Genomic DNA, 25,347 nt, shown 5'->3' with positions numbered 1-25,347 from the left:
GTAATCCTTTTACGTAGAGAATGTGCAGCTTATAATGGAATCCAGTAAAAATGTACATGAATTGCAGAATATTGCTTACATTGTCTGCTCAAACCTGTATGTTTTATTTAATTGGATAACCAGCTATGCACAACTACAATTTCAGGTTCCTTTTAAAGACTCATATTGTTGTGATTCCATGAAATTATTCCTTACAGCAGTTAAGTGACACCATACACTTTTTTTTTCTTTCTTTTAGCCAAATTCTGATTCGAAGTCGTGTACTTCGAGAAAATGGAAAATATATTCCAAAGCAGGTTGGTGCAGTTGTTGTTTTTGTACTAGTTTTATGTGATGAAATCTGATTAAACCATGAACTTTATACAGTGTAATCACATATGTTCTTTTAACTTCGCTAGCGGGTACGATTACCTGAGGAAGTAGAATACATTTCTAGAATATTTTTGCAGTTATCAATTTGGTTAATCCAGATTCTTGGAACCAGGATATACTCTGGGGAATATGCATATGCATGTTTACATAAACTTTGATTGTGAATCAATGAAAAAGGAAACGCACGAGTTCTTGAAATACATGAAAACATTTCAAGGTGTGTGACATCTGTGATTACTGACTCATGTAAAATGAGGCAGCTCTTGGTTGTCAGCTTGCGAAAGACCTCTTGTGCTCCATACCCAAAACCTACAGTGGGCTTGGAGCTCATCTGTTGCTAAAAACTGCTTGCCTTTATTGTCACTATCATTCGCTTGATTCGCTGTCTTGTCCTCCTCTTATTGTGTTTGCCTCACATAGCGTCCTTACGATTGTTTTGGTTGGAAGACATGCATTTTTCAGATGCACACTATTTCTTTTCTTTCAGCACTCCATGAGAGTATACACTCTCAGTCTCTCCTTCCTGCTGTTTCATGCCTCTAAAAACAAATTTTTTTATTTTCGGGATATCCAGAAAGAAAGTATAAATTCTATTAATGAGACAGAAGTGAGTATTCTGCTTTACGGTTCTCTACTTCTCATCAGCAGCAAATAATCAACATACAAACCATAATATACAACTCTCCTTTAGGAAGCTGGCCTGGTGTGTGGTGGGTACCCAAGGTACTTACACCTTCTATCAGGTTCAGTATCCCCTCTTAGTGAAGTGTAGGCAGTGTCTAGAAGCCAGGCTCTCTAGAGGTAACTGTGGATGAGCAGCCAACGCTTATCTAGGAGACATTCAAAGCTCATGCAATTCCACTGTAGTCACACAGCACTTACACACATGAAAGAAAACACTCAGTTGTACAAAAATACTTGAAGGGCAACCCTCCAATAGGAGGTAAGTAATACACTAAATATATACACTGGTAATCAGAAATAGGCATAGAAAAGTTTAGAAAACAGTGCAAATAGCAATAACGAATTGTGACCCTAGGTGAAGCACAAACCATATACTAAAACAAGCATTTGCAATGCAATGGGTCTCGCATTTGAGTTAGAGATATTAGCGTGGTGAATTCCTAACATGACTTTTCTTGCCACACAAATTGAAATGAAAAGTAAAACAGCTGACATAAGCAGGCCAATTCAAAGCTCCATGAGGGCAAAGGAGAGACACAAAAGGAAAAAGAAGTTTGCTCACAGTCAAACGTATCAGCAACTGTGCAATTATCCATGTAACAGGGCAGTCTTCAAGGCAGTAACAAAACCGCAAGGGGGGACAAACATAAAGCATTTACCAATGATAACAAGGGATTTCTGAAAGGCAAGCCTATGAACTAGTAAGTGATGGGGGTGCAGTGGGTGTGGTTAAAAGCCCAAAATACTTACAACACATCAAAGCGTTTGCGCGCTCAACCTAAAAACTAACTACCTGATAAGGGAGTAAGTATAAGTCGGTAGAGGAAATGGACCACTCTGTAGGGTATGGGAACTGGTAAGGGAATGCAGCAAGAATATGCACAAAGCACCGATAAATTCGGGCCAACCGGGAAGTACCAGAATAAACTAATGGCCAGTCGGTCCACTGCACCTGCATACATCTGCAACTCGCAAAACTCATTCTGCAAGGCATAACTTGCATTGGCTTTTCTGCAGTACAATACGTTGTACATGTAAATTTCAATAACCAAATATTTAACTAAGCATGACTTATTGCCCTCACCACTCTTCAATACCATTTGAACTTACGATGGATTTTGCTCGTGCGATAGTTCTGTCAAAGATGTGATGATTTACCTTCGATCTTCAGAACTCGTTTAAAGAGTACATACTTCCAGTACTGAGGGTTAGACAACAAATAAACATGTGCTGCTGAAATACCCTGAACCAAGGAATTAACTTTTAAGTAATGGATCTGACAATGCTGTATGTCATTGAGTAGCCATCTTCAATTCCCAGGACTTCCAACATGAAGTTATCCTAGATCTGATAAAGTTTGTGACTGTGTATATGAGCGACCATCTTTAAACCAAAGCAGTTTCTACATCCACATCTGACAGGTTTCTATCCTTGTATGAGAGGAGTCATCTCTAAACCCGTGGCCTTCCTGCCTGACCCTGTAGCCGACCTGACAAATGTGAATAATCCTGCATGGGTAGGGACATTTTTATACAGCACTACTTCCTGTATGATGATGTTAGAAAGTTGACAAAGGTGCGTATCCTTAAGTAACAGCCTCTGCTTAAAACTGAGGGAGTTTTTCCGTAGGGGTCCAACAGATCTGACAATGGCCCGTGTCCTTGTGTGAGAGCCATGCTGCCATCTCTATAGTCCTGAAATTCCTGCTTTGGTTTCGGTGTTTGTGGGCGTCTTTGTGGGCGGTGTTTGTGGGCGTCTTAAAACCTGTTGTCTACTTATATGATGCTATAATAATGTATTTCACAACGGGCTGTGTTCTTGCGCGAGAGCTGCCCTTTCTGACCGTAAAAGACTTCCGTCAGAGTGCTGAAACTGTCACGATAGATATTGGTGTCTCTTTATAGGTACACAATCCTTAAAATCTTGGATTTCTTACGTGCTAAAATGTGTCTCGAATTTGTGTGGCTCTATCTGGGGAAAACATGCCCTTTGCATCCAATATAACTTGAGGATGGGTTTCAAACTTCCCATTGAGTCATTTAGGTCACTCCAACGGACCACAGATGGTGACACAGACACAATCAGTTTTCTAAAGGTGCTTTTACAATTTTCATGGAAAACCCTTGAAAGAAAATATTACTAGGTAGGCTGGGGAAGCGCTGCCTGGTTTTTAATCCATTGCCTGTAGTTCAGCCTTAAAATCACAATTGTGGGGAGCGCCATGTACACGGGAGTAGCCAGAAAATTACAATACCCTCCACTTTGTACTAAACTTTTGATTGCAACAAGTAAGCAAAGTGACCCTCACCCCTCCCTAAAAGAGCTTGCTTGTCTTTTCTATCCAAGCATCTATCCATTCATCCTTTCACTCTTCCATTCACCTGCCGATACCCACTGTTCTACCTTTACATTCTGTCATCCATTCATTATTTGCTCCATTGTTCAATCTTTCCCTACTCCATCAATCCCATCTGCCATCCATTGATGCATCCATCCACTCCACCATCCATCTATTTATCCACCATGCCAATCATCCATCCATTCTGCCACCCAATCACTCACTCGTCCATCCTCCCCTGTACTCTACCATCCTTTCACCTGTCTGTCCAGCTATCCATTCACCCTGCCATCCATTCCTTTAATCCACCATCTTTCTCTGTCTGTCCCCAAATCCATTCAATCATTCTTTAACACACTCATCCATGTACTCACTCGTTCAGCTACTGATTCATTCATTCATCCATACTTTCACTCCTCCTTCAAATTAATATTCCTTTCAAGGTACCCTTTCCTATTTATTCATCTTCTATTCTTCCTTCCTCCCGCTTGCTCTTCTTTTAACACTGAATTCCTTTATTACGTTAATTATGAGCTGTGGTCTGCCGAGTCACAGACAGAACCCGTGAGCTACTGCTGCTTTTGTTACTGGGGCCCTAGCTCGCTGCACTGCTGTAAAAACGGCCACGAGTTAACAAATACGGCCCCCGCCGCTTTAAAACCGCCCCCCTCCCTTCCAGCCGCCCAGGGAAACTTCCAATGCCCGCTACGGCCAGTATGGCCCTGGAGACATATGCAGTCACGTTCCCTGGGTGTCTGACCATCTCGGATAACATTCCTCAGAGCAATTAGACTCCCAAAGAATCTAGAATTATGCGGTTAGGCTTCCTTGCAACCTTGACATCTGCAATCACATTGCAAGCATATCCGGATAAATACAGCTACTCACTACAGGGACATTCGGACACCTACATTTCCTGGCTGTTGAGATTACATCAACTAGTTATTCCACTGCCAGGGAATGTGCACATCTGTGATTACATTCAACAGACATTTGGAGTGGTATTTTCTGAGCCTCCAGGCGTCTACATGGACAATGCTTTGGAAGGCAGACATCTAGGGTTACATTCCTTTTGTAGGCAAGCGCTATAGTTGCATTCCCTTTTAGTAATGTCCCCTTTGAGGACCGGCATATAAGGTTACAGTCCCATGGTAAGGATACATCTCCGGTTACATTCCCTGGGTATCCTCTGTTGCCCTCCAGGAGTATTTCGGTACCCACAGTTACACTGCGTACCTTAAAACATTGACTGAGACGAGATCCCGAGCGCTTTATTTGCATAAGAAAGTGGGGGTATGAAGTGGGGTACACCAGGTCACCTTATATAGGGGGCAAGGTGTCGGCCACTGTCTGCGTTTTTGTGACTGCACATAGCACCTCTGGTACTGTTTTGGGGGGCGGGTGACCACTTGGTAAACACTTGGAACATAGGAGCGTGGGGGGGGGGGAAGTAATCCCTTGTGGCACAAAAGGAAGTGGGTGTGACAGGGTCACTGGCGAGAGGCGTCCACTGCAGAGTACAGGCAGAGTCAGAGGGGACACAAATTAGTCGGTACATGTGAAAGCAAAGGCGTAAATTGGGACCAGTGGACTTTGTAACAATGAGCATCTCATAACGGGAGGGGTGAATTCCGGGGTGGTTGGCTACATAAGTAAAGACGAAGGGAGGGGGTCATTCAAGAGAGGCTGTTCTAAGCTACTTTATCGAGAAGGCGGGAGAGCGAACAGTGAAGACCCGTTATACAGCGCTCCCTACAGTTCTGCAGAATGGAAGAGGCGCAGCTCCTAGAAGCGACGTCGGAGACCGTGGGAAATAAACACACCCGTGCTCCCCGAGCGCAATAAACTGCAGTTTCACTAAAACTGTTTGACTAGCCCAAATCCCCTCTTGGGAGACAAGAGTTAGCAAAGGGGGAAGTCATCAAACCGGGCGAATCAAGTCAGAGAGCGCCAGGATTGTCCGAACACCCCGGGTGCAGTGTCTGGAAAGTGGCAACACACCGGCCCTTCCCCGCATCCTGCCCAGCGAACACAGCATGTACCCTGTAGGAAGTTGGCTCTGTATGTGCTATTTCAAAGTAAGGAATAGCATGCACAGAGTCCAAGGGTTCCCCTTAGAGGTAAAATAGTGGTAAAAAGAGATAATACTAATGCTCTATTTTGTGGTAGTGTGGTCGAGCAGTAGGCTTATCCAAGGAGTAGTGTTAAGCATTTGTTGTACATACACATAGACAATAAATGAGGTACACACACTCCGAGACAAATCCATCCAATAGGTTTCGTTATAGAAAAATATCTTTTCTTAGTTTATTTTAAGAACCACAGGTTCAAATTTTACATGTAATATCTTGTTTGAAAGGTATTGCAGGTAAGTACTCTAGGAACTTTGAATCATTACTTTAGCATGTATACTTTTCACATAAAACACAATAAGCTGTTTTAAAAGTGGACACAGTGCAATTTTCACAGTTCCTGGGGGAGGTAAGTTATTGTTAGTTTTCACAGGTAAGTAAGTCACTTACAGTTCTCAGTTTTTGGTCCAAGGTAGCCCACCGTTGGGGGTTCAGAGCAACCCCAAAGTTATCACACCAGCAGCTCAGGGCCGGTCAGGTGCAAAGGTCAAAGAGGTGCCCAAAACACATAGGCTATAATGGAGAGAAGGGGGTGCCCCGGTTCCAGTCTGCCTGCAGGTAAGTACCCGCGTCTTCGGAGGGCAGACCAGGGGGGTTTTGTAGGGCACCGGGGGGGACACAAAGTAGCACAGAAAGTACACCCTCAGCAGCGCGGGGGCGGCCGGGTGCAGTGTGCAAACATGCGTCGGGTTTCCTTCAGTTTTCAATGGGAGACCAAGGGGTCTCTTCAGCGTTGCAGGCAAGGGGGGGGCTCCTCGGGGTAGCCACCACCTGGGCAAGGGAGAGGGCCTCCTGGGGGTCACTCCTGCACAGAAGTTCCGTTTCTTTAGGGGCTGGGGGCTGCGGGTGCAGGGTCTTTTCCAGCCGTCGGGAAATGGAGTTCAGACAGTCGCGGTCAGGGGGAGCCTGGGGATTCCCTCTGCAGGCGTCGCTGTGGGGGCTCAGGGGGGACAACTTTGGTTACTCAGTCGTAGAGTCGCCGGAGGGTCCTCCCTGAGTTGGTTGTTCTCCATCAGTCGGGGTCGCCGGGTGCAGTGTTGCAAGTCTCACGCTTCTTGCGGGGAATTGCAGGGGTCTTTAAATCTGCTCCTTGTAACAAAGTTGCAGTTCTTTTGGAGCAGTGCCGCTGTCCTCGGGAGTTTCTTGTCTTTTTCGAAGCAGGGCAGTCCTCAGAGGATTCAGAGGTCGCTGGTCCCTTGGAAAGCGTCGCTGGAGCAGGTTTCTTTGGAAGGCAGGAGACAGGCCGGTAAGTCTGGGGCCAAGGCAGTTGGTGTCTTCTGTTCTTCCTCTGCAGGGGTTTGTCAGCTCGGCAGTCCTTCTTCTTGTAGTTGCAGGAATCCAAATTCTTAGGTTCAGGGAAGCCCTTAAATACTAAATTTAGGGGCGTGTTTAGGTCTGGGGGGTTAGTAGCCAATGGCTACTAGCCCTGAGGGTGGGTACACCCTCTTTGTGCCTCCTCCCAAGGGGAGGGGGTCACATTCCTATCCCTATTGGGGGAATCCTCCTTCTTCAAGATGGAGGATTTCTAAAAGTCAGAGGCACCTCAGCTCAGGACACCTTAGGGGCTGTCCTGACTGGCCAGTGACTCCTCCTTGTTTTTCTCATTATCTCTCCTGGACTTGCCGCCAAAAGTGGGGGCTGGGTCCAGGAGGCGGGCATCTCCACTAGCTGGAGTGCCCTGGGGCATTGTAACACGAAGCTTGAGCCTTTGAAGCTCACTGCTAGGTGTTACAGTTCCTGCAGGGGGGAGGTGTGAAGCACCTCCACCCAGAGCAGGCTTTGTTTCTGTCCTCAGAGAGCACAAAGGCTCTCACCGCATGAGGTCAGACACTCGTCTTTCAGCAGCAGGCTGGCACAGACCAGTCAGTCCTGCACTGAACAATTGGGTAAAATACAGGGGGTATCTCTAAGATGCCCTCTGTGTGCATTTTTTAATAAATCCAACACTGGCATCAGTGTGGGTTTATTATTCTGAGAAGTTTGATACTAAACTTCCCAGTATTCAGTGTAGCCATTATGGAGCTGTGGAGTTCGTTTTTGACAGACTCCCAGCCCATATACTCTTATGGCTACCCTGCACTTACAATGTCTAAGGTTTTGCTTAGACACTGTAGGGGCATAGTGCTCATGCACATATGCCCTCACCTGTGGTATACTGCACCCTGCCTTAGGGCTGTAAGGCCTACTAGAGGGGTGACTTACCTATGCCACAGGCAGTGGGAGGTTGGCATGGCACCCTGAGGGGAGTGCCATGTCGACTTAGTCATTTTCTCCCCATCAGCACACACAAGCTGGCAAGCACTGTGTCTGTGCTGAGTGAGGGGTCCCTAGGGTGGCATAAGACATGCTGCAGCCCTTAGAGACCTTCCCTGGCATCAGGGCCCTTGGTACCAGGGGTACCAGTTACAAGGGACTTACCTAGGTGCCAGGGTTGTGCCAATTGTGGAAACAATGGTACATTTTAGGTGAAAGAACACTGGTGCTGGGGCCTGGTTAGCAGGGTCCCAGCACACTTCTCAGTCAAGTCAGCATCAGTATCAGGCAAAAAGTGGGGGGTAACTGCAACAGGGAGCCATTTCTTTACACAAGCCCCCCCCCCCAGCCCACAGGCCAGGAGACTCAGCCAAAGCTGGGAGAGTCTTCCTAGTCTGTCAGGCGAGGAAGAGTAGAGGAAAGAGGCTGGTTTGTTGCAGGGCCTACTCTGCCTTACATCCTCCTGTTCAGGTCATTCCCTCTGGGGAACTGACCCACTTCCACAGTGATAGGACCTAGTCTGAACTGCCTCTTGTCTGTGCTTTTTATGTCTTCACCCATTCTCTCTATTTTGGGGTTAGAGGTATCCACCTCTGCTAATCTTATCTTAGCCAGGGTCACCCCTAGCTTACCCAAAGAGGTTACCCAGAGCTGGAGTAACCCCACCATGACCAACAGGGTCAGGGGGCCTAACTTGCTATTTGGCATGGGGTCAGACCACCATGCCAAGGATAGTGCAGCCATAAAGGCTAACACCCAGCAGAGGCCACTGACAGCTATCAGTGCCCAGAACCACACCTTTAGCTCTTCACCTACAAGGGCAGGGGCTAAGTTACAGGCTTCTTTGGGTTCAGGGTGCCTGTCTGCTGTATTAGAGTGGGGGGTTACCACATCTTGTAGTAAACACCCTTCTTCCACTCTTTCTTCTGTTAGCTGAGGAGCCACCCACTCAGGCTTAACAGTTGCCTGACTAGCCAGGACTTCTTGTGGGTCAGGTTGGACTTTATCAGAGCCACTTTTGGAGTTCTCCCCTACTGGAGCAGAATCTCCTTGGCTTGCTGGAACCTTGGCTAAAGGTTGTCCACCTTTCCTACTCTGTTTCCTTTTCTTTTTCTTCTGGGGCCTACTTGCATTTACTGCAGAGGCAGGCACTCCAGAATCCTTGGGAGAGGACTGGCACTGGACCAGTTCCTCTCTTGGGCTCTGACTAACCTCTGGGTAGTCATTTCCAAGGAGACAATCAAGGGGGAGGTCTGTACTGACTACCACCCTTCTCCAGCTAAAAGTCCCACCCACTTCTATGGGCACAAAAGCCACAGGCCTATCAGTGACCCTGTCTGGGCTAACTCTTACTCTGGCCATCTCACCTGGGATGTACTGGTTTGAGAACACCAGCCTGTCATGCACAATAGTGTGACTGGCACAAGTGTCTCTCAGGGCAGTGGCTGGGATTCCATTCACCAGTAGGTGGTGGAAGTGTCTACTTCCCTCTGGAATCTCCAACTCACCTGTTGGGCCCTTTTTCCAGTTGAAGGCTATGAAGACCTCCTCATCTGAGGAGTCATCCCCAATGGCTACACTGGTCACCCCTGGGATTTTGCTAGGGGGTTTGTTTTTGGGACAAGAAGTGTCCTTGGTGTGGTGCCCTGTCTGTTTACAGTTATGGCACCATGCCTTAGTGGCATCCCAGCTCTTACCCTGGTACCCACCTTTGTTTTGGGTTGTGTGTCTGGGCCCACCCACCTGGTCTGGTTTTTGGGGGCCTACAGGGGACTCTTTTTCTTTGTTTCTAGTGTCACCCACTTTCTCCTGGGGAGGCTTTGTAACCCCTTTCTTTTGGTCACCCCCAGTGGAAGTTTTGGTTACCCTAGTCTTGACCCAGTGGTCTGCCTTCTTTCCCAATTCTTGGGGAGAAATTGGACCTAGGTCTACCAGATACTGATGCAACTTTTCATTGAAGCAGTTACTTAAAATGTGTTCTTTCATAAACAAATTATAAAGCCCAACATAGTCATACACTTCATTTCCAGTTACCCAACCATCCAGTGTTTTCACTGAGTAGTCAACATAATCAACCCAGGTCTGGCTCGAGGATTTTTGAGCCCCCCTGAATCTAATCCTATACTCCTCAGTGGAGAATCCAAAGCCCTCAATCAGGGTACCCTTCATGAGGTCATAAGATTCTGCATCTTTTTTAGAGAGTGTGAGGAGTCTATCCCTACACTTTCCTGTGAACATTTCCCAAAGGAGAGCACCCCAGTGAGATTTGTTAACTTTTCTGGTTTCACAAGCCCTCTCAAAAGCTGTGAACCATTTGGCGATGTCATCACCATCTTCATATTTAGTTACAATCCCTTTGGGGATTTTCAACATGTCAGGAGAATCTCTGACCCTAGTTATGTTGCTGCCACCATTGATGGGTCCTAGGCCCATCTCTTGTCTTTCCCTTTCTATGGCTAGGATCTGTTTTTCCAAAGCCAATCTTTTGGCCATCCTGGCTAACTGGATGTCCTCTTCACTGGAGTTATCCTCGGTGATTTCAGAGAGGCTGGACCCTCCTGTGAGGGAGCCAGCATCTCTGACTATTATTTTTGGAGTCAGGGCTTGAGAAGCCCTGTTCTCCCTAGATAGGACTGGTGGAGGGGATTCTTCCTCCAGTTCACTATCATCCTCCTCTGTGTTATCCACAGAGGGGTTGGCTCTATCATACTCTGCCAACAGCTCCTGGAGCTGTACTTTGGTAGGTCTGGAGCCCATTGTTATTTTTCTTATGTTACAGAGTGACCTTAGCTCTTTCATCTGGAGATGGAGGTAAGGTGTGGTGTCGAGTTCCACCACATTCATCTCTGTACTAGACATTATTCTTCTAAAAGTTGGAATGTTTTTTAGAATCTAAAACTAGTTCTAGAATCTAATTCAAACTTTTACAAACTTTTAAACTCTAAAAGAAATGCTAACAGGGACTAACACAAGGCCCTAGCAGGACTTTAAAGAATTTAGAAAACTTTTCAAATTGCAAAAATCAATTTCTAATGACAATTTTGGAATTTGTCGTGTGATCAGGTATTGGCTGAGTAGTCCAGCAAATGCAAAGTCTTGTACCCCACCGCTGATCCACCAATGTAGGAAGTTGGCTCTGTATGTGCTATTTCAAAGTAAGGAATAGCATGCACAGAGTCCAAGGGTTCCCCTTAGAGGTAAAATAGTGGTAAAAAGAGATAATACTAATGCTCTATTTTGTGGTAGTGTGGTCGAGCAGTAGGCTTATCCAAGGAGTAGTGTTAAGCATTTGTTGTACATACACATAGACAATAAATGAGGTACACACACTCCGAGACAAATCCAGCCAATAGGTTTCGTTATAGAAAAATATCTTTTCTTAGTTTATTTTAAGAACCACAGGTTCAAATTTTACATGTAATATCTTGTTTGAAAGGTATTGCAGGTAAGTACTCTAGGAACTTTGAATCATTACTTTAGCATGTATACTTTTCACATAAAACACAATAAGCTGTTTTAAAAGTGGACACTTAGTGCAATTTTCACAGTTCCTGGGGGAGGTAAGTTATTGTTAGTTTTCACAGGTAAGTAAGTCACTTACAGTTCTCAGTTTTTGGTCCAAGGTAGCCCACCGTTGGGGGTTCAGAGCAACCCCAAAGTTATCACACCAGCAGCTCAGGGCCGGTCAGGTGCAAAGGTCAAAGAGGTGCCCAAAACACATAGGCTATAATGGAGAGAAGGGGGTGCCCCGGTTCCAGTCTGCCTGCAGGTAAGTACCCGCGTCTTCGGAGGGCAGACCAGGGGGGTTTTGTAGGGCACCGGGGGGGACACAAAGTAGCACAGAAAGTACACCCTCAGCAGCGCGGGGGCGGCCGGGTGCAGTGTGCAAACATGCGTCGGGTTTCCTTCAGTTTTCAATGGGAGACCAAGGGGTCTCTTCAGCGATGCAGGCAAGGGGGGGGCTCCTCGGGGTAGCCACCACCTGGGCAAGGGAGAGGGCCTCCTGGGGGTCACTCCTGCACAGAAGTTCCGTTTCTTTAGGGGCTGGGGGCTGCGGGTGCAGGGTCTTTTCCAGCCGTCGGGAAATGGAGTTCAGACAGTCGCGGTCAGGGGGAGCCTGGGGATTCCCTCTGCAGGCGTCGCTGTGGGGGCTCAGGGGGGACAACTTTGGTTACTCACAGTCGTAGAGTCGCCGGAGGGTCCTCCCTGAGTTGGTTGTTCTCCATCAGTCGAGTCGGGGTCGCCGGGTGCAGTGTTGCAAGTCTCACGCTTCTTGCGGGGAATTGCAGGGGTCTTTAAATCTGCTCCTTGTAACAAAGTTGCAGTTCTTTTGGAGCAGTGCCGCTGTCCTCGGGAGTTTCTTGTCTTTCGAAGCAGGGCAGTCCTCAGAGGATTCAGAGGTCGCTGGTCCCTTGGAAAGCGTTGCTGGAGCAGGTTTCTTTGGAAGGCAGGAGACAGGCCGGTAAGTCTGGGGCCAAGGCAGTTGGTGTCTTCTGTTCTTCCTCTGCAGGGGTTTGTCAGCTCGGCAGTCCTTCTTCTTGTAGTTGCAGGAATCCAAATTCTTAGGTTCAGGGAAGCCCTTAAATACTAAATTTAAGGGCGTGTTTAGGTCTGGGGGGTTAGTAGCCAATGGCTACTAGCCCTGAGGGTGGGTACACCCTCTTTGTGCCTCCTCCCAAGGGGAGGGGGTCACATTCCTATCCCTATTGGGGGAATCCTCCTTCTTCAAGATGGAGGATTTCTAAAAGTCAGAGGCACCTCAGCTCAGGACACCTTAGGGGCTGTCCTGACTGGCCAGTGACTCCTCCTTGTTTTTCTCATTATCTCTCCTGGACTTGCCGCCAAAAGTGGGGGCTGGGTCCAGGAGGCGGGCATCTCCACTAGCTGGAGTGCCCTGGGGCATTGTAACACGAAGCTTGAGCCTTTGAAGCTCACTGCTAGGTGTTACAGTTCCTGCAGGGGGGAGGTGTGAAGCACCTCCACCCAGAGCAGGCTTTGTTTCTGTCCTCAGAGAGCACAAAGGCTCTCACCGCATGAGGTCAGACACTCGTCTCTCGGCAGCAGGCTGGCACAGACCAGTCAGTCCTGCACTGAACAATTGGGTAAAATACAGGGGGTATCTCTAAGATGCCCTCTGTGTGCATTTTTTAATAAATCCAACACTGGCATCAGTGTGGGTTTATTATTCTGAGAAGTTTGATACTAAACTTCCCAGTATTCAGTGTAGCCATTATGGAGCTGTGGAGTTCGTTTTTGACAGACTCCCAGCCCATATACTCTTATGGCTACCCTGCACTTACAATGTCTAAGGTTTTGCTTAGACACTGTAGGGGCATAGTGCTCATGCACATATGCCCTCACCTGTGGTATACTGCACCCTGCCTTAGGGCTGTAAGGCCTACTAGAGGGGTGACTTACCTATGCCACAGGCAGTGGGAGGTTGGCATGGCACCCTGAGGGGAGTGCCATGTCGACTTAGTCATTTTCCCCCCATCAGCACACACAAGCTGGCAAGCACTGTGTCTGTGCTGAGTGAGGGGTCCCTAGGGTGGCATAAGACATGCTGCAGCCCTTAGAGACCTTCCCTGGCATCAGGGCCCTTGGTACCAGGGGTACCAGTTACAAGGGACTTACCTAGGTGCCAGGGTTGTGCCAATTGTGGAAACAATGGTACATTTTAGGTGAAAGAACACTGGTGCTGGGGCCTGGTTAGCAGGGTCCCAGCACACTTCTCAGTCAAGTCAGCATCAGTATCAGGCAAAAAGTGGGGGGTAACTGCAACAGGGAGCCATTTCTTTACACACCCCAACATTCACATGTGTTTACTAACGGGGCTTGTGGGATGGTGGTTACCCACTTACCCTTCACGTCAGCTGCAGTCTCTCCTTCATCTTACATGCGGGAGGGCGGGCGGGAGTGCCGGATCGGCAGAAGTGGGGGCTCCCAAACGTCCCTAAAATCCCTTCTCAAGAGGGCTCCACAAACTCCAAAGGGGTCAGGAAGATTCTCCCCTCTCTGGGCTGCAGCGTTGTCAGTGACAAGAAGGGTGAAACAAGCATTTGGAATGCAATAGTCTCCTGTTTGCTGAGTTAGAGCTCAGAGCGTTGTAAATTACTGACTGGACTTTTATTGCCAGACGGACTGAAAACAACAAAAGGAAGAGAGCGAGAGAAGCTGGCCCTGGAAAAGCCCCCTCTGCTGTGGTTTTTGTTTACAGAGGGAGCGGGTGGGAGGAGGAACTGAACAAGCACCCACACTCTTTAGGTGAAACAGGCAAATGCCAAAAAAAAGTCCCTTACAGAAGAGATAAACAGGACATAGCGTAATTACACAGTACTTTGTGCTGCTCCCAAAGTGAAAAAAGGCAGGACAAAGAGGCAAACTGACCACTAGCAAGCAAGGATTTTTGAAGGACACTGCAACTAACAAATCAGAACGCTGGAACTCAATCTATTGTATCCTTTAGTATACAGCAGGCTGAACGCTAACGCTTGACCTAAAAATGGAATGCGAACACAGGACCCCCCAACTACATAAGTGGAATGTGTAGAGGGGAGCTGGGGGTACTAGAAAACCACAGAGGTATGTAGCATAACACCCCCCAGTGACCAGGAAAGCAGGAGTAAATCACTGGATTTTCCCCAAACCACCCAAAAGGAGGAAAAAGAAGACACCCAGAGAAGGCGGCAAGAAACCAGGGATGGATTCCTGGAGAAGAGGACCTGTAGAGCGATGGGACCAAGTCCATGAGTCACAGTGGAGTCCAGGAGGAGTAGGAGCTACTACCCACCCAGCTGTACATGCAGGACTTGGTCAACGGTGATGAAGAACAGGTCAGCCCTGGAGCCGGGCTAGAGTTCCAGATGGATGCAGATGATGTCCCACGCTGGAGTGAAGATTGCCGATGGGTGTAGGTGCAGGAATTCCACCAACAAGCCTTGCCAAAGGCAATCTCGCGGTCAGTGGAAAAATTGTGCCGCCTGGGACCAGCAAGGCCCAGGAGGACTCAACCCGGGAGGGGAAGTCACAGGGGACCCTCTGCATCGCAGAGAGTCCACAGGAGCAGAGGCAGCACCCACAAGAGTCCCACAGGACAGGGACACAGGAGTCTCAGAAGAAGCCCACGCAACACTACAAAAGAGGATCCACTGCTGCCGAAGAACCATGCAGAAGGAGTGCTGGGGGCTGGAGCTGCATGTCGCCTGAAGATCCCGTGGAGGAGATGCCAACAAGCCTTGGCAGCTGCAAGAGACACAGTGCACCGGGGTACTGTCCTTCATGGGAAGGCGAAGACTTACCTCCACCAAAGTTAGACAGCTGCCAGAGAGGACCAAGAGGACTACTCTGGACCACCACCCGTGATGCAGGATCCACACAGCTCAAGATGAGGGGAGATCCACGAAGCCGATCGTCATTTGCTGTAGGTATCTGCGGTTGAAGGAATGACTCCTTCACTCCAAGGGAGATTTCTTTTTGTTCAGACTGAAGAGGTGCTGTCTTCTGAGGAAGCATGGCCAGGGAAATGTTGCCAGTTGGCAGGGGTCTTGGAAACCATGTTGCATTGAGTTGTCACTACCCTTTCTGTTGTCCAGTTTTGCGCTAGAGCAGGGACTGGGGGTCCCCAGACCAGAGTGGACTGGTTTATGCATGGAGGGCACCAAATGTGCCCTTTAAAGCATAACAGTGGCTTGGGGAGGCTACCCCTCCCAAGCCAGTTACACCTATTTCCAAAGGGAGAGGGTGTTACCTCTCTCTCCCAAAGGAAATCCTTTGTTCTGCCTTATTGGGCTTGATCAGATCAAGCAGCAGGAGGGCAGAAACCTGTCTGAGGGGTGGCAGCAGCTGGGCTGTCTGGAAAACCCTGTAAGACTGGTGGTAGCAATGCTAGGAGTCCTCTAAGGATCCCCAGAGTGCATGGAATCATACTTCCAATACTTGCAACAGTATTGGAGTAGGACTCTGACATGTTTGATACCAAACATGCCCAGGTTCGGAGAAACCATTATGTAGCTGGACATAGGTAGTGACCTATGTCCAGTATACACGTAAGATGGCATCCCCGCAATTACGAAGTCCAGAAAAAATGGAACTGGAGTTAGTGGGGACACCTCTGCTAGTGCAGGAGTGCTCTCACACACAGGTACCTTCACCCTTCCCTCTGGGCTGAGAGGGTCTACCATAGGGGTGACTTGCAGTGACCTGTAGTAAAAACGGGTGCGTGCACATTTTTCACGCAGACTGCAATGGCAGGCCTGCAGAACCTTTTGCATGGGCCCCTATGGGTGGTAGAATAACTGCTGCAGCCCATAGGGATCCCCTGATGCCCCAATGCCCTGGGTACCATATACTAGGGACTTACATGGGGGGGGACCAGTATGCCAAATGTGGGAAGAAAAAGGTACAGTTACCAAAATTTACAGGAGAGAGCATAACCACTGGGGTCCTGGATAGCAGGATCCCAGAGGACACTTTCAAACACACTGACAACAAGGAGAAAATGGGGATAACCATGCTAAGAAAGAGGGCAGTTTCCTACGCCTCTGAGTTTGTAGTGACCACCGTAAACATAATAAACAAAGAGGAATTATCACACTCCCCCTGTACGCATCCTTGCCCATCCATAGCTGCCCCAACGAACAGCTACATCTCCTCTTTTCTTTGTTGTGAAGTCTTTCCTCTAACTTACGTTCATCAACCTGAACTCCAAGAGAAACAAAACTTCCTGTAACCATTTCAAACTAAAGCCTCATTCAGGTTTTTTTGGAATCCCCTAAAAACGAATCAACAATCCTAAACTTTACACAGGTTATATAGAAAAAACAATCATCAGTGCAATACCTGATTTTTGTCTCCAACAATCTTACTCAGCATCCTTTAATAAAATAATGACATGTAAACATTATATTACATCAGAAATCGTTATGCACAATAAAATTCCCTTATTTGGATAATACTCTCATTTATATCTTGAGTAGAATGTATATTTTTTTAACATTGTCCTAAACATTTTAATTCTGTTAAATGATAGAGAGAACCATATTCTGCTTTTGGTAAAGATTCTCTATCTCCTTTCTTAAAGGACCCTCAAGAAGTTTAAAATAGAAATCACTGAAAAGATAATCTTGTGACCAAACTGCAGCTCTCAAAATGTCTTCCAATCACATACCCACCTATAACGCTTTTGAGACCATCACTCCTTTTGTAGAGGGTACACTAAACTACTTGATATTTGCATAATCTAATTCATTTTCGTAATTTGGGTTATTCTAGCTTCATATTTTTTGTCAGTTTACCACACACAGTTTAGGATTTAGTAGAAAGGCTGTATACAACACCATTCTGCAATTAGTCTTTATCCTTCTTGAAACAACAAAAGTAGCTCTCTATCGAGTAAAGGACAGTCCATCTATAGCCAATACTCCCGCGTCAGACACATTTATATGAGACTAAACACATCAAAAAAATCTTACCTAATCAATTATAATCTTGAGGTTAATCGAGTTTTTTAGTAGCTTGCTTTTTATGTTGAAGTAGATGAGAATCAGATTTCTGTTTCAGGACATTTGTAATATGACACGCTTACTAGCTTTTTTTAGTGGCAATATTGATGGAAATGCATAGGTCATTTTTACATCTTTTTTAGGTGTTTTGGGCTATGCACTCCCTTGTATTTTGTTTTGAGAAGGCATTAACGATTAGACCGAAAAGCGTCGACCGTCTCTGTGAGAGGTTCCTTCCAGTAAAGAGAAGAACCTGATTACATTATTATACTAAGGAATAATACTAAAAAGCAGTATCAGTCTTTGTTGCACAAACTGGTGGATTCACTCTCAGGGGTACCTCTGACACTTTATAGAATTTGGACCCATGGGCTCTCAGAAAATAGTGCAATGCAAACGATGCTTAATGTATTTCAGATGGTTTTATGTATTTTTGAATAGAAAATAAAATGAGTAATGTACTTTCAGAGGTATATATTGATGGTTCCAGAGATGAGTAAGAATGCAAAGGCAGTGGTGTAAAGAGATGTATATTGATTGTCTCACACCTAAATATGTAATGCAAATAGTGACTGTTTAGCGTTATTTGTGGAGTAGAGTGCAATAATTTATCCTTACTCTTCTTGATGGACATTGTACATTCAATTCAATTTAAACGGGATCTCTATCGCGCATGTCTACCCTAACAGGGCCTCCAAGCACTAGGAGAGCACCCAGACTGATGGACATTGTACATTCAATTCAATTTAAACGGGATCTCTATCGCGCATGTCTACCCTAACAGGGCCTCCAAGCACTAGGAGAGCACCCAGACTCCCGTTGTCACGTGGATCCTGTCTGGACCCATAGATTAAAAAGATATGTTTGGAGGAGTTTTCTAAACAAAGGTTCCGTCTGCTGTAAATGAGAAGGACCGACCCCCCCGCTCTCGCCTTTTTAACCTTCGGTACTACCATTAGGTCCTGGGAGCTGGACCCATGTACATGTACGCAGGGTTCAATAGGGTTTTTCAGGTACCCACAAATAACTGCCAGGTTCTCCACAGAAGCACCCAAATCCCTCTACAAGCTCCAGTTAAGGGGCAATTCACAATCATCGGCCTCTACTTAAATTGGTTCTGGCTCCTGGTCCATAGAGGCTCTCCTGTTTGGAAAAAGCCCGTGAATGTCCGGTTCAGAAATGCCATATCAAATTATTGTTATGCATATCCTAAAAGGCCACTAGACTGCCGCTCAGATAAGACTTGGGAAGGAGGTGGAACACAGGCACTGCCCTGCTGATGGGAATGTGGGCAAATTATGTTAGGGGCGTCCAAACAACGTACAATGTCATCAGTAAACGAAAAGAGGAAGCACGTTGATGAAACTGCATGGGCGCTTCTATGACCGCCTGATGACAGCCTGTACTGCTGAAATACACAACTAGGTTTAACGCATACCCTGCAACCACCCAACAACTCAACAAATACAATGTTATGCGCAAATAGCCAGGATACTCTCAGTAATGAGCTGCTATGTGTGTGTATAGCAGTCACTGCAAGTGCCTTTTCTTGCATGGTTATTATGTTGATTCTTTGTTGCTGACAAGAGGTGAAAAAAAGAGAATAGAAACTTCTGTGTCATGTAACAGAATTACATTTTTTTTTATTTATTTACCGTTCCGAATAGTCAGCCGTCTTCAATTGGAATTTTTTTTTTAAAAATGGCACCTGCTTCATTTCCTAAGTGTATGCGTTTGTGATGAAGCACGCATGTGCCTACATCTAGAATGACTCTGCTCCTTCGCGCCCTTTTTTATTTTTTTCTGTGTATTTATTTCTTGCCCATCCCGCATCAGCGAAAAAGGTGGCTTTGCATAGATCATTCTCCAGTTGGTTCTGATGTACTGTTTACTTACGTACATCAATTCTGCTTGTGTCTTGATTATGCCTTTGTATTCAGTCTTTCCTAGTGCGCAAATTTTTCTTCAACAACCCCGAGGATGGATTTTTCAAAACAACAAAGAGGAAAGTGGTGCCACCTTCTCCGATGACAGGTTGGTGAAGTGAAGTACTTTTCTGTTTATAATCAGATTGGGAAAAAAAAAATCTCTTAAATGGAATACATAGGCTGTAAAAGCACACACATACAAATTGTACAGTTTAAGGTAGCATTAGTCAATTTTACTTAGGTAAGGAGCTGAAGAGGATAACACCAGCTATATCCTGAGCTTCAATTAACGTTTCCGGTGAGCAAGTCCCAACATTTCGTGCTTAAAATGTTGAATATTTTCACCCTTTGTAAGTCTAAATACTTCCATGCCTGCAATACCGGGATCGGGTGACTGTGGGCATATATGAGAACGAGGCAACAGTTGCATAGATGAGTGCATGGTTGGATCGGTGATTGACTGAGTGAAAAATTAGTGGATGAGTAAACTCATGGATGGATGAATGGATAGATGGAAGAGTCGGAGTGCATGAGTGCAGGACTGTGTGGGTGGATGAATGGGTGAGTGATTGCATTGATAAATACAGACAAGTTACACCTGTCTTATGGGCTGACGTCTCAGGCAGCACTAATGCTGTCTGAAACCTCCTCATTATGTCAGAGGTACCATCACACAGGAGTGGGTATCAGCAAACCACAGCTTCCTGCAGTAAGTAAAGAATTATAACCACCATTCGTGTGAGCTATAGCTTAGATAAGCTATGAATTGTGACTGATTGTGTAGAACTATTTGTTTTTTTATTTCCATAGACCCTTTTCCACTTTTTAATATTATCATTGTTTTATGTAGAGTATTTGTTCAATTTGTAGTATTTGAATATATTTTTGAATTTGCTTCCAGTAATAAAAAAATAAATGACTCCCACGGTTGTCGGAGGGACGGAAGCTAGAGATATGCCAAACCCTCCCCGAGGATTCTCCAACCCCTAGTGTCCCGCTCCCTCCCGCGAATCACTCATCCGCAACGCCGCAACTCTCTCGATTTGCAGCAGGCCCGACCAGCATCCTCCGGTGGTGTCCACCACTCTTCGGTTCACTTCTCTTCAGACTCGTCAAGATAATTTGGTGGCGAGGCGACAGTAGATACCCCAGGGCTCAATTCAGGACCCAACAACCGTGTGGGATCTTGACTTTTGTGCCCCGGGGGGAGCCTGGACTACAGCACCCAGGAGCGTCAGCGGCAGGAGGCCGCTCCCGACATTCTCTTGCGGTAAAGGTACTTTGACACATGCCCGGGCCGGACGGGGCTGGGCAGCCCCCCCCACCCCCCCCCCCCCCTTTTCTTTCTAGGCTTTTGTCGATTATAATATATTTTCGTGGTGAGCTGGACGACGCCTTCTGTCTTTTGCTGAAATGCTGAATTACAATGGGCAAACTAAAAGCATCTAAGGGTTCTCCAGTGCCACGTAAGCCCACTAGCATCGATTCCAGGCTAGAATGTGTCATCGGGGTCGTGAAGAATTAGATTGATTTGACCGAAAAAAGACTATCCCGGGGGGCATGCAAGGGGATGAACTAACATCCCTTATACGTGAGACTCAGCCAGAGGTGTTTTCTGACAGTGGCCACGTGCATGGCCCGCAAACTCTCCATTTATCTCTGAAGTTTTGACGCCTTTGCGAAGTATTGCCTCCTCCTAGTCCGCTATTGTAGACCGTAGGACTTCTCTCGTGTCCACAAGCGGGATGCCTGATCTCTCCCCTGGTGAACCAGCTGCCAAACAGTATAAAAGAGGTCCCCGAGTCGGTGGCACTGGCACTCACAGGACTACGGATAAACGGAAGAGAGTGAGTACCATCGGGAATCCTGGGCCCCCCTGTCTGGGAGGATATTTTAAAGCGGCTGGAGCAGACCATATATGCCCAATTGGACCCAATCATAGCAAGACTGGACTCAGTTGAGTCCCGGCTGTAATCCCGCCACAGGGTGTGCTATTTTACAACCCGCAGTGGATGGACAAGCAGCAGTGATTCCACGTAGAGCGCATCCTTCTCAAAAGGCAGAAAGTCTTGTTAACTTGGCACATGTAGCTGAAAGGGGGAGTAAATTTAAGAGACATGTTGATACTGACCTGTTAGAGCGCAAGTCCCTGAGTCAGATATGCGCAAGGTCCACTTATTCCAGTTCCTGTTTCATAGCATGTTAACTTCAGGAACAAGGCCCCTTCCAACCCTTCTAGTGGCCCACCTCAATCCACAATTTTGACAAATGTTCCTTCTCTACAGGCTGGGGTGGTAGAATCCACCTGTGAACTCATGCGGAGAACCTGCCATTTGTTCATTTTAAGAGGAGGTTATCAAATTTAGATTGTGATACTCTTCTCTTGGCCCAACTAGTGGATTGGGTGGGCTTTGGGAATAAGCAATTTGATGACGATTGCATTGTACTAAACTTTAGGGGTCCAGCTACAGCTAGGTGACTGATTATGCCAGGTACGGTCATAAAGGGTAGAAGGGCTGGTATTTGTGTCTTCCCCATGGGGTTTTCGACCCTCCTGGACCAGAACATAGGTTGCAGGGTGATGGGTATGTGTATTCTTATGGCAGAGCTACAGTGGCTCCCCTAATTAAGGACCTAGTTGGGCTTTTGGCACTGGAAAATAGATTTCAACCCTTGGGAGACCTGGGGAGCAATGACTGACTGCTACCTGGTTGGGACCTGGGAATCCAGACTGTAATCAGTTGCCCGCTGGGGTCTGAAAGTATTAAGATGGTGAGGGAGCCCAATAAGTGTTCAACAAATTAAATAGTGGGTTGGAATATTGCTGGTCGCAAAAGAAATGATGAGAGGTCGTTAAACTTAATTTGTGCACACCAGCTAGTGGCTCTGCAGGACACTTTAGACGTATCTAGCTCCTTTTTTCTACTTGGGCAAGCTTCCTACTTTTCTCCCGCGACTTTCTTCCACTCATGGTAGAGCGCGTCGTGGGGGTTACTTACCCTTGTCTCTGTAAGCATTCCTTGTTCGTCCAGCAATACTGATACTGGTTCTGAAAATTTGTTAGAAGTCAATCTTGACTTTATAACAGTGCCAAGTCTAGTAGTAGTTAATATTTATAATTCCTCTGTGCAGACAGCCACAAATGAGCACCTTGGGCGTTTAAAAAAAATAATCTTGAATCATATGCTGAAGGGCATCATGGCCCCTACTCAGTGATCATCCTTGGTGACTTTAATGTGCACAAATGTAAGCTAGGCTTTGTAACCATGGATGATTATTGTTTGGAGTATTCTGGGGCAGTCCATTTCGAGCATACCACAGATGGGGAACTCTTAGAGTCCATTTTAGCTGATTGTAATTTGTCTTGCCTCATTCATGAGGGTGTGGAGGCTCACATCCCTCTGTTTTGTGGAAGGGGTTGTATCGCGACCATTGATTATATCCTAATCTCGGGCCCAGTTTGGGACAAGGCAAAATCTTTTGCGGTTCGGAGGAGTGTGTTTAGTGCGCATAACCCTATGGTTGCTGAGTTAGAGTGGGATATTGGAGTGATGGATAGTCCAGGAGAGGGATAATAAGGAAAGGAGTTGTGACCTAAGGATCAAGGCTGCTGGATTAAGTGGGATAACATAATCCCAGATAATTTCTTTAGCAATCTTTACAGTTCGCTTGCCTCTGATTAACACTTGCCTAAGCCTGGGTGCGCCCGATGAGAGGCTGTAAGTCGTTCCAATGAGTATGTAGGCAGGTGGGGACCAATCTTAGCTGACCAACAAGTAAAAGGGTTAAGGAGAGGCATAGGTGGTTCGATCAGAAGTGTTCTCGAGCCCATCGGAAATTAAGGAAGGCACTGAGCAAAGTGCTGAAGGATGGTACCGAGGTTGCAAAGAGGAGGAAAATATATAAACAAACTGTGGCCGAGAGGAATTCAGAGATAAAGAACAGAAATTGGGATGATTTGTTGCAGGTTAACATACTGAACAACATTGCGAAGTTCTGGGAGGTGCTTAACAGATCCTTTTTTAAGAATCATAGAAATGATCCTATGGGCTGTGTAATCGACACTGAAGTCTGGGTTTCACACTTTAGGAGTATGTATGATGGTTCTGGAAAAAATACACAGTTCTTGATCCAAGATGGTGGGCCGGCAGTTTACACTCTTGGGTTTTGCAAAGAGGTGGTACTTGATGCAATCAGCGCTTTGCCCACAAGGAATGCCCCAGGTCCTGATGGAGTGCCTGCAGATCTATTTAAAGTGGAGCCGCATATTTGGCCCACAATTCTATCACAGGTTGGATATGCAGTGTGTAGCCACGCTATCCAGCAGTCTTGGTCCAAAGCTATAATTGTCCCGGTTTTCAGAAAGGGGTCTAGAGCGGATCCAAAGTGTTATTGCCTCATCTCCCTTATTGATTCGACCGTTAAGGTTTTAGGTAAAGTTATTCTTACTAGGCTTACAGAGTGTGCAGAGCAAAATAGTGTACTTTCAGGTATTCAGTATGGCTTGAGTTCCGGGAAAGGAACTTTGGACCAATGGTTGAACTTGCAATTGATAATCGGTAAATATACACTTGCCAAGAAACGTGTGTTACACATGGCATTTATGGACCTGGCCCCTGCATTTGATTGTGTGAACAGAGGAAAATTGTGGAGGATGATGAGTGATCTGAGGATAGATAGAAGTGTGGTGTGTTTTCTTTCTGATTTGCATAGGGGTCTTGCTGCTAACATAAGAAATGATCAGGCAGGGTTGTTATCCGGCTCCGTGAGTCTAAGCTGGGGAGTGAGACGGCTGTATTTTGGCCCCCTTTTTAATTATTTTATATATTAACAGTCTGGGTTGGGACATAAGTGCTGCCTGCGGATGTATTCCAAGGGTCGGCTCACAATTTGTACCAGCCCTTTTATATGCAGACAATGCAGTACTGATTGCCAGGACTGCTAGGGGCTTGCAACAGCTGGTTGACTCATTTGTATTCTTTATGAGTGTGTTGGATTTGTGTACCAATTACCTTAAGTCGCATACAGCGGTTGCCGGATCCAAGAACTCACAAAAAGTGCGTTTTGGGAGGTAAGAAATTGGTCAGAGTCCGCACTTTTTCATACTCTTTGAGAGAGGGTCATGGGAACCCCAAATGAGACAAAAAAGGAACTTTTTTCAAGAGCAGTAGTAGCATAATTTGACTTTGCCAAGAGGTTTGGTGCCAAACCTATTCAGGCCCTTGTTAAGGTTCATCTAGGCAAGTGAGTCCCCATTGCGACCTACAGTTGTGACGTCTGGGGCTCTCAAAACAGTGGAAATCCAGACCGTGGAAAACAAATTTCTTAGGAAATTGCTGTTGGTTCCTCAGTCTGTCCTTGCATATATTATTCATGAACAGCTGGGACTTGGATATATTGGTTATCAGCTAGCTCTCGCTCCCCTGCCAAGGTGGATCAGGGTTTGGTCCAACTCGGTACTAGATCTTAATCGTGCTATCCTTGAAGATTGTTTGGCTTCAGATGAGGCATTATGTATTCCCGGGAAACTGGGTCTCCCTGAACGTTTTGTGAATCCGCATGCTATTACAAAAAAAGACTTGTTATGGGCAAAACAACCCTTCACCTGTATGATGAAGTTGGAAAGGGAGGCACGAGAACTTGTTAAACCTACTGTCATCTCCTATGTGTTGACAAAATCTAGCCCCATGATGGAGCCCTATTTATTGTTATCCGATCACAGAATTGTTTATTGCTGACGAGTTTCAGACTTAATTTACTGCATTGGTCTTTTGCAGTACCCCAAGGGAAGCACAGGCTGGAAGAGAGAGTACCATGCCCGTGTGATGATTTTTCTCTACAAGACATGGTGCATTTTCTTCTGTGAGTACTATAGTGCTCGACAGCATAAGTTCATCACGCCATTGCTTAGGGGTCGCTCATTTGTGCAGATTAAACAGGTTTTGCTGTTTCTTCAAATGTTATCGAGTCCTCTTATTTGCCATAGTGTTGCAAGTTTCTTGGTAAGGGCTCACAGGATCAGGGAGTCTTTGCCCAGCTGAAATGTAGATTTTGTACTACGATGTTGGTTTATATTTTATATTCCTTTTTAACACATTACATATTGTACATTATTTATTGCACTTTTTATCTGGTTTTAA

At 46.3% G+C, this 25,347-nt stretch overlaps 1 protein-coding gene across 1 annotated transcript in view; it reads left to right on the top strand.

The window, feature by feature from the left end:
* Positions 1 to 25,347, top strand: part of EMC3 (ER membrane protein complex subunit 3) — a 107,655-nt gene that overhangs the window by 12,613 nt on the left and 69,695 nt on the right. Inside the window, exons 3-4 of the mRNA XM_069206786.1 lie at positions 239 to 296; positions 19,220 to 19,313. Coding sequence (XP_069062887.1) covers positions 239 to 296; positions 19,220 to 19,313 — 152 coding nt within the window. The remainder of the gene's footprint in view (positions 1 to 238; positions 297 to 19,219; positions 19,314 to 25,347) is intronic.

Source organism: Pleurodeles waltl, chromosome 9, assembly GCF_031143425.1.
Source record: "Pleurodeles waltl isolate 20211129_DDA chromosome 9, aPleWal1.hap1.20221129, whole genome shotgun sequence".
Lineage (NCBI taxonomy): Eukaryota > Metazoa > Chordata > Amphibia > Caudata > Salamandridae > Pleurodeles > Pleurodeles waltl.
Note: the sequence above shows the minus strand (reverse complement) of the source record. Positions and strands in the feature narration are given on the sequence as shown.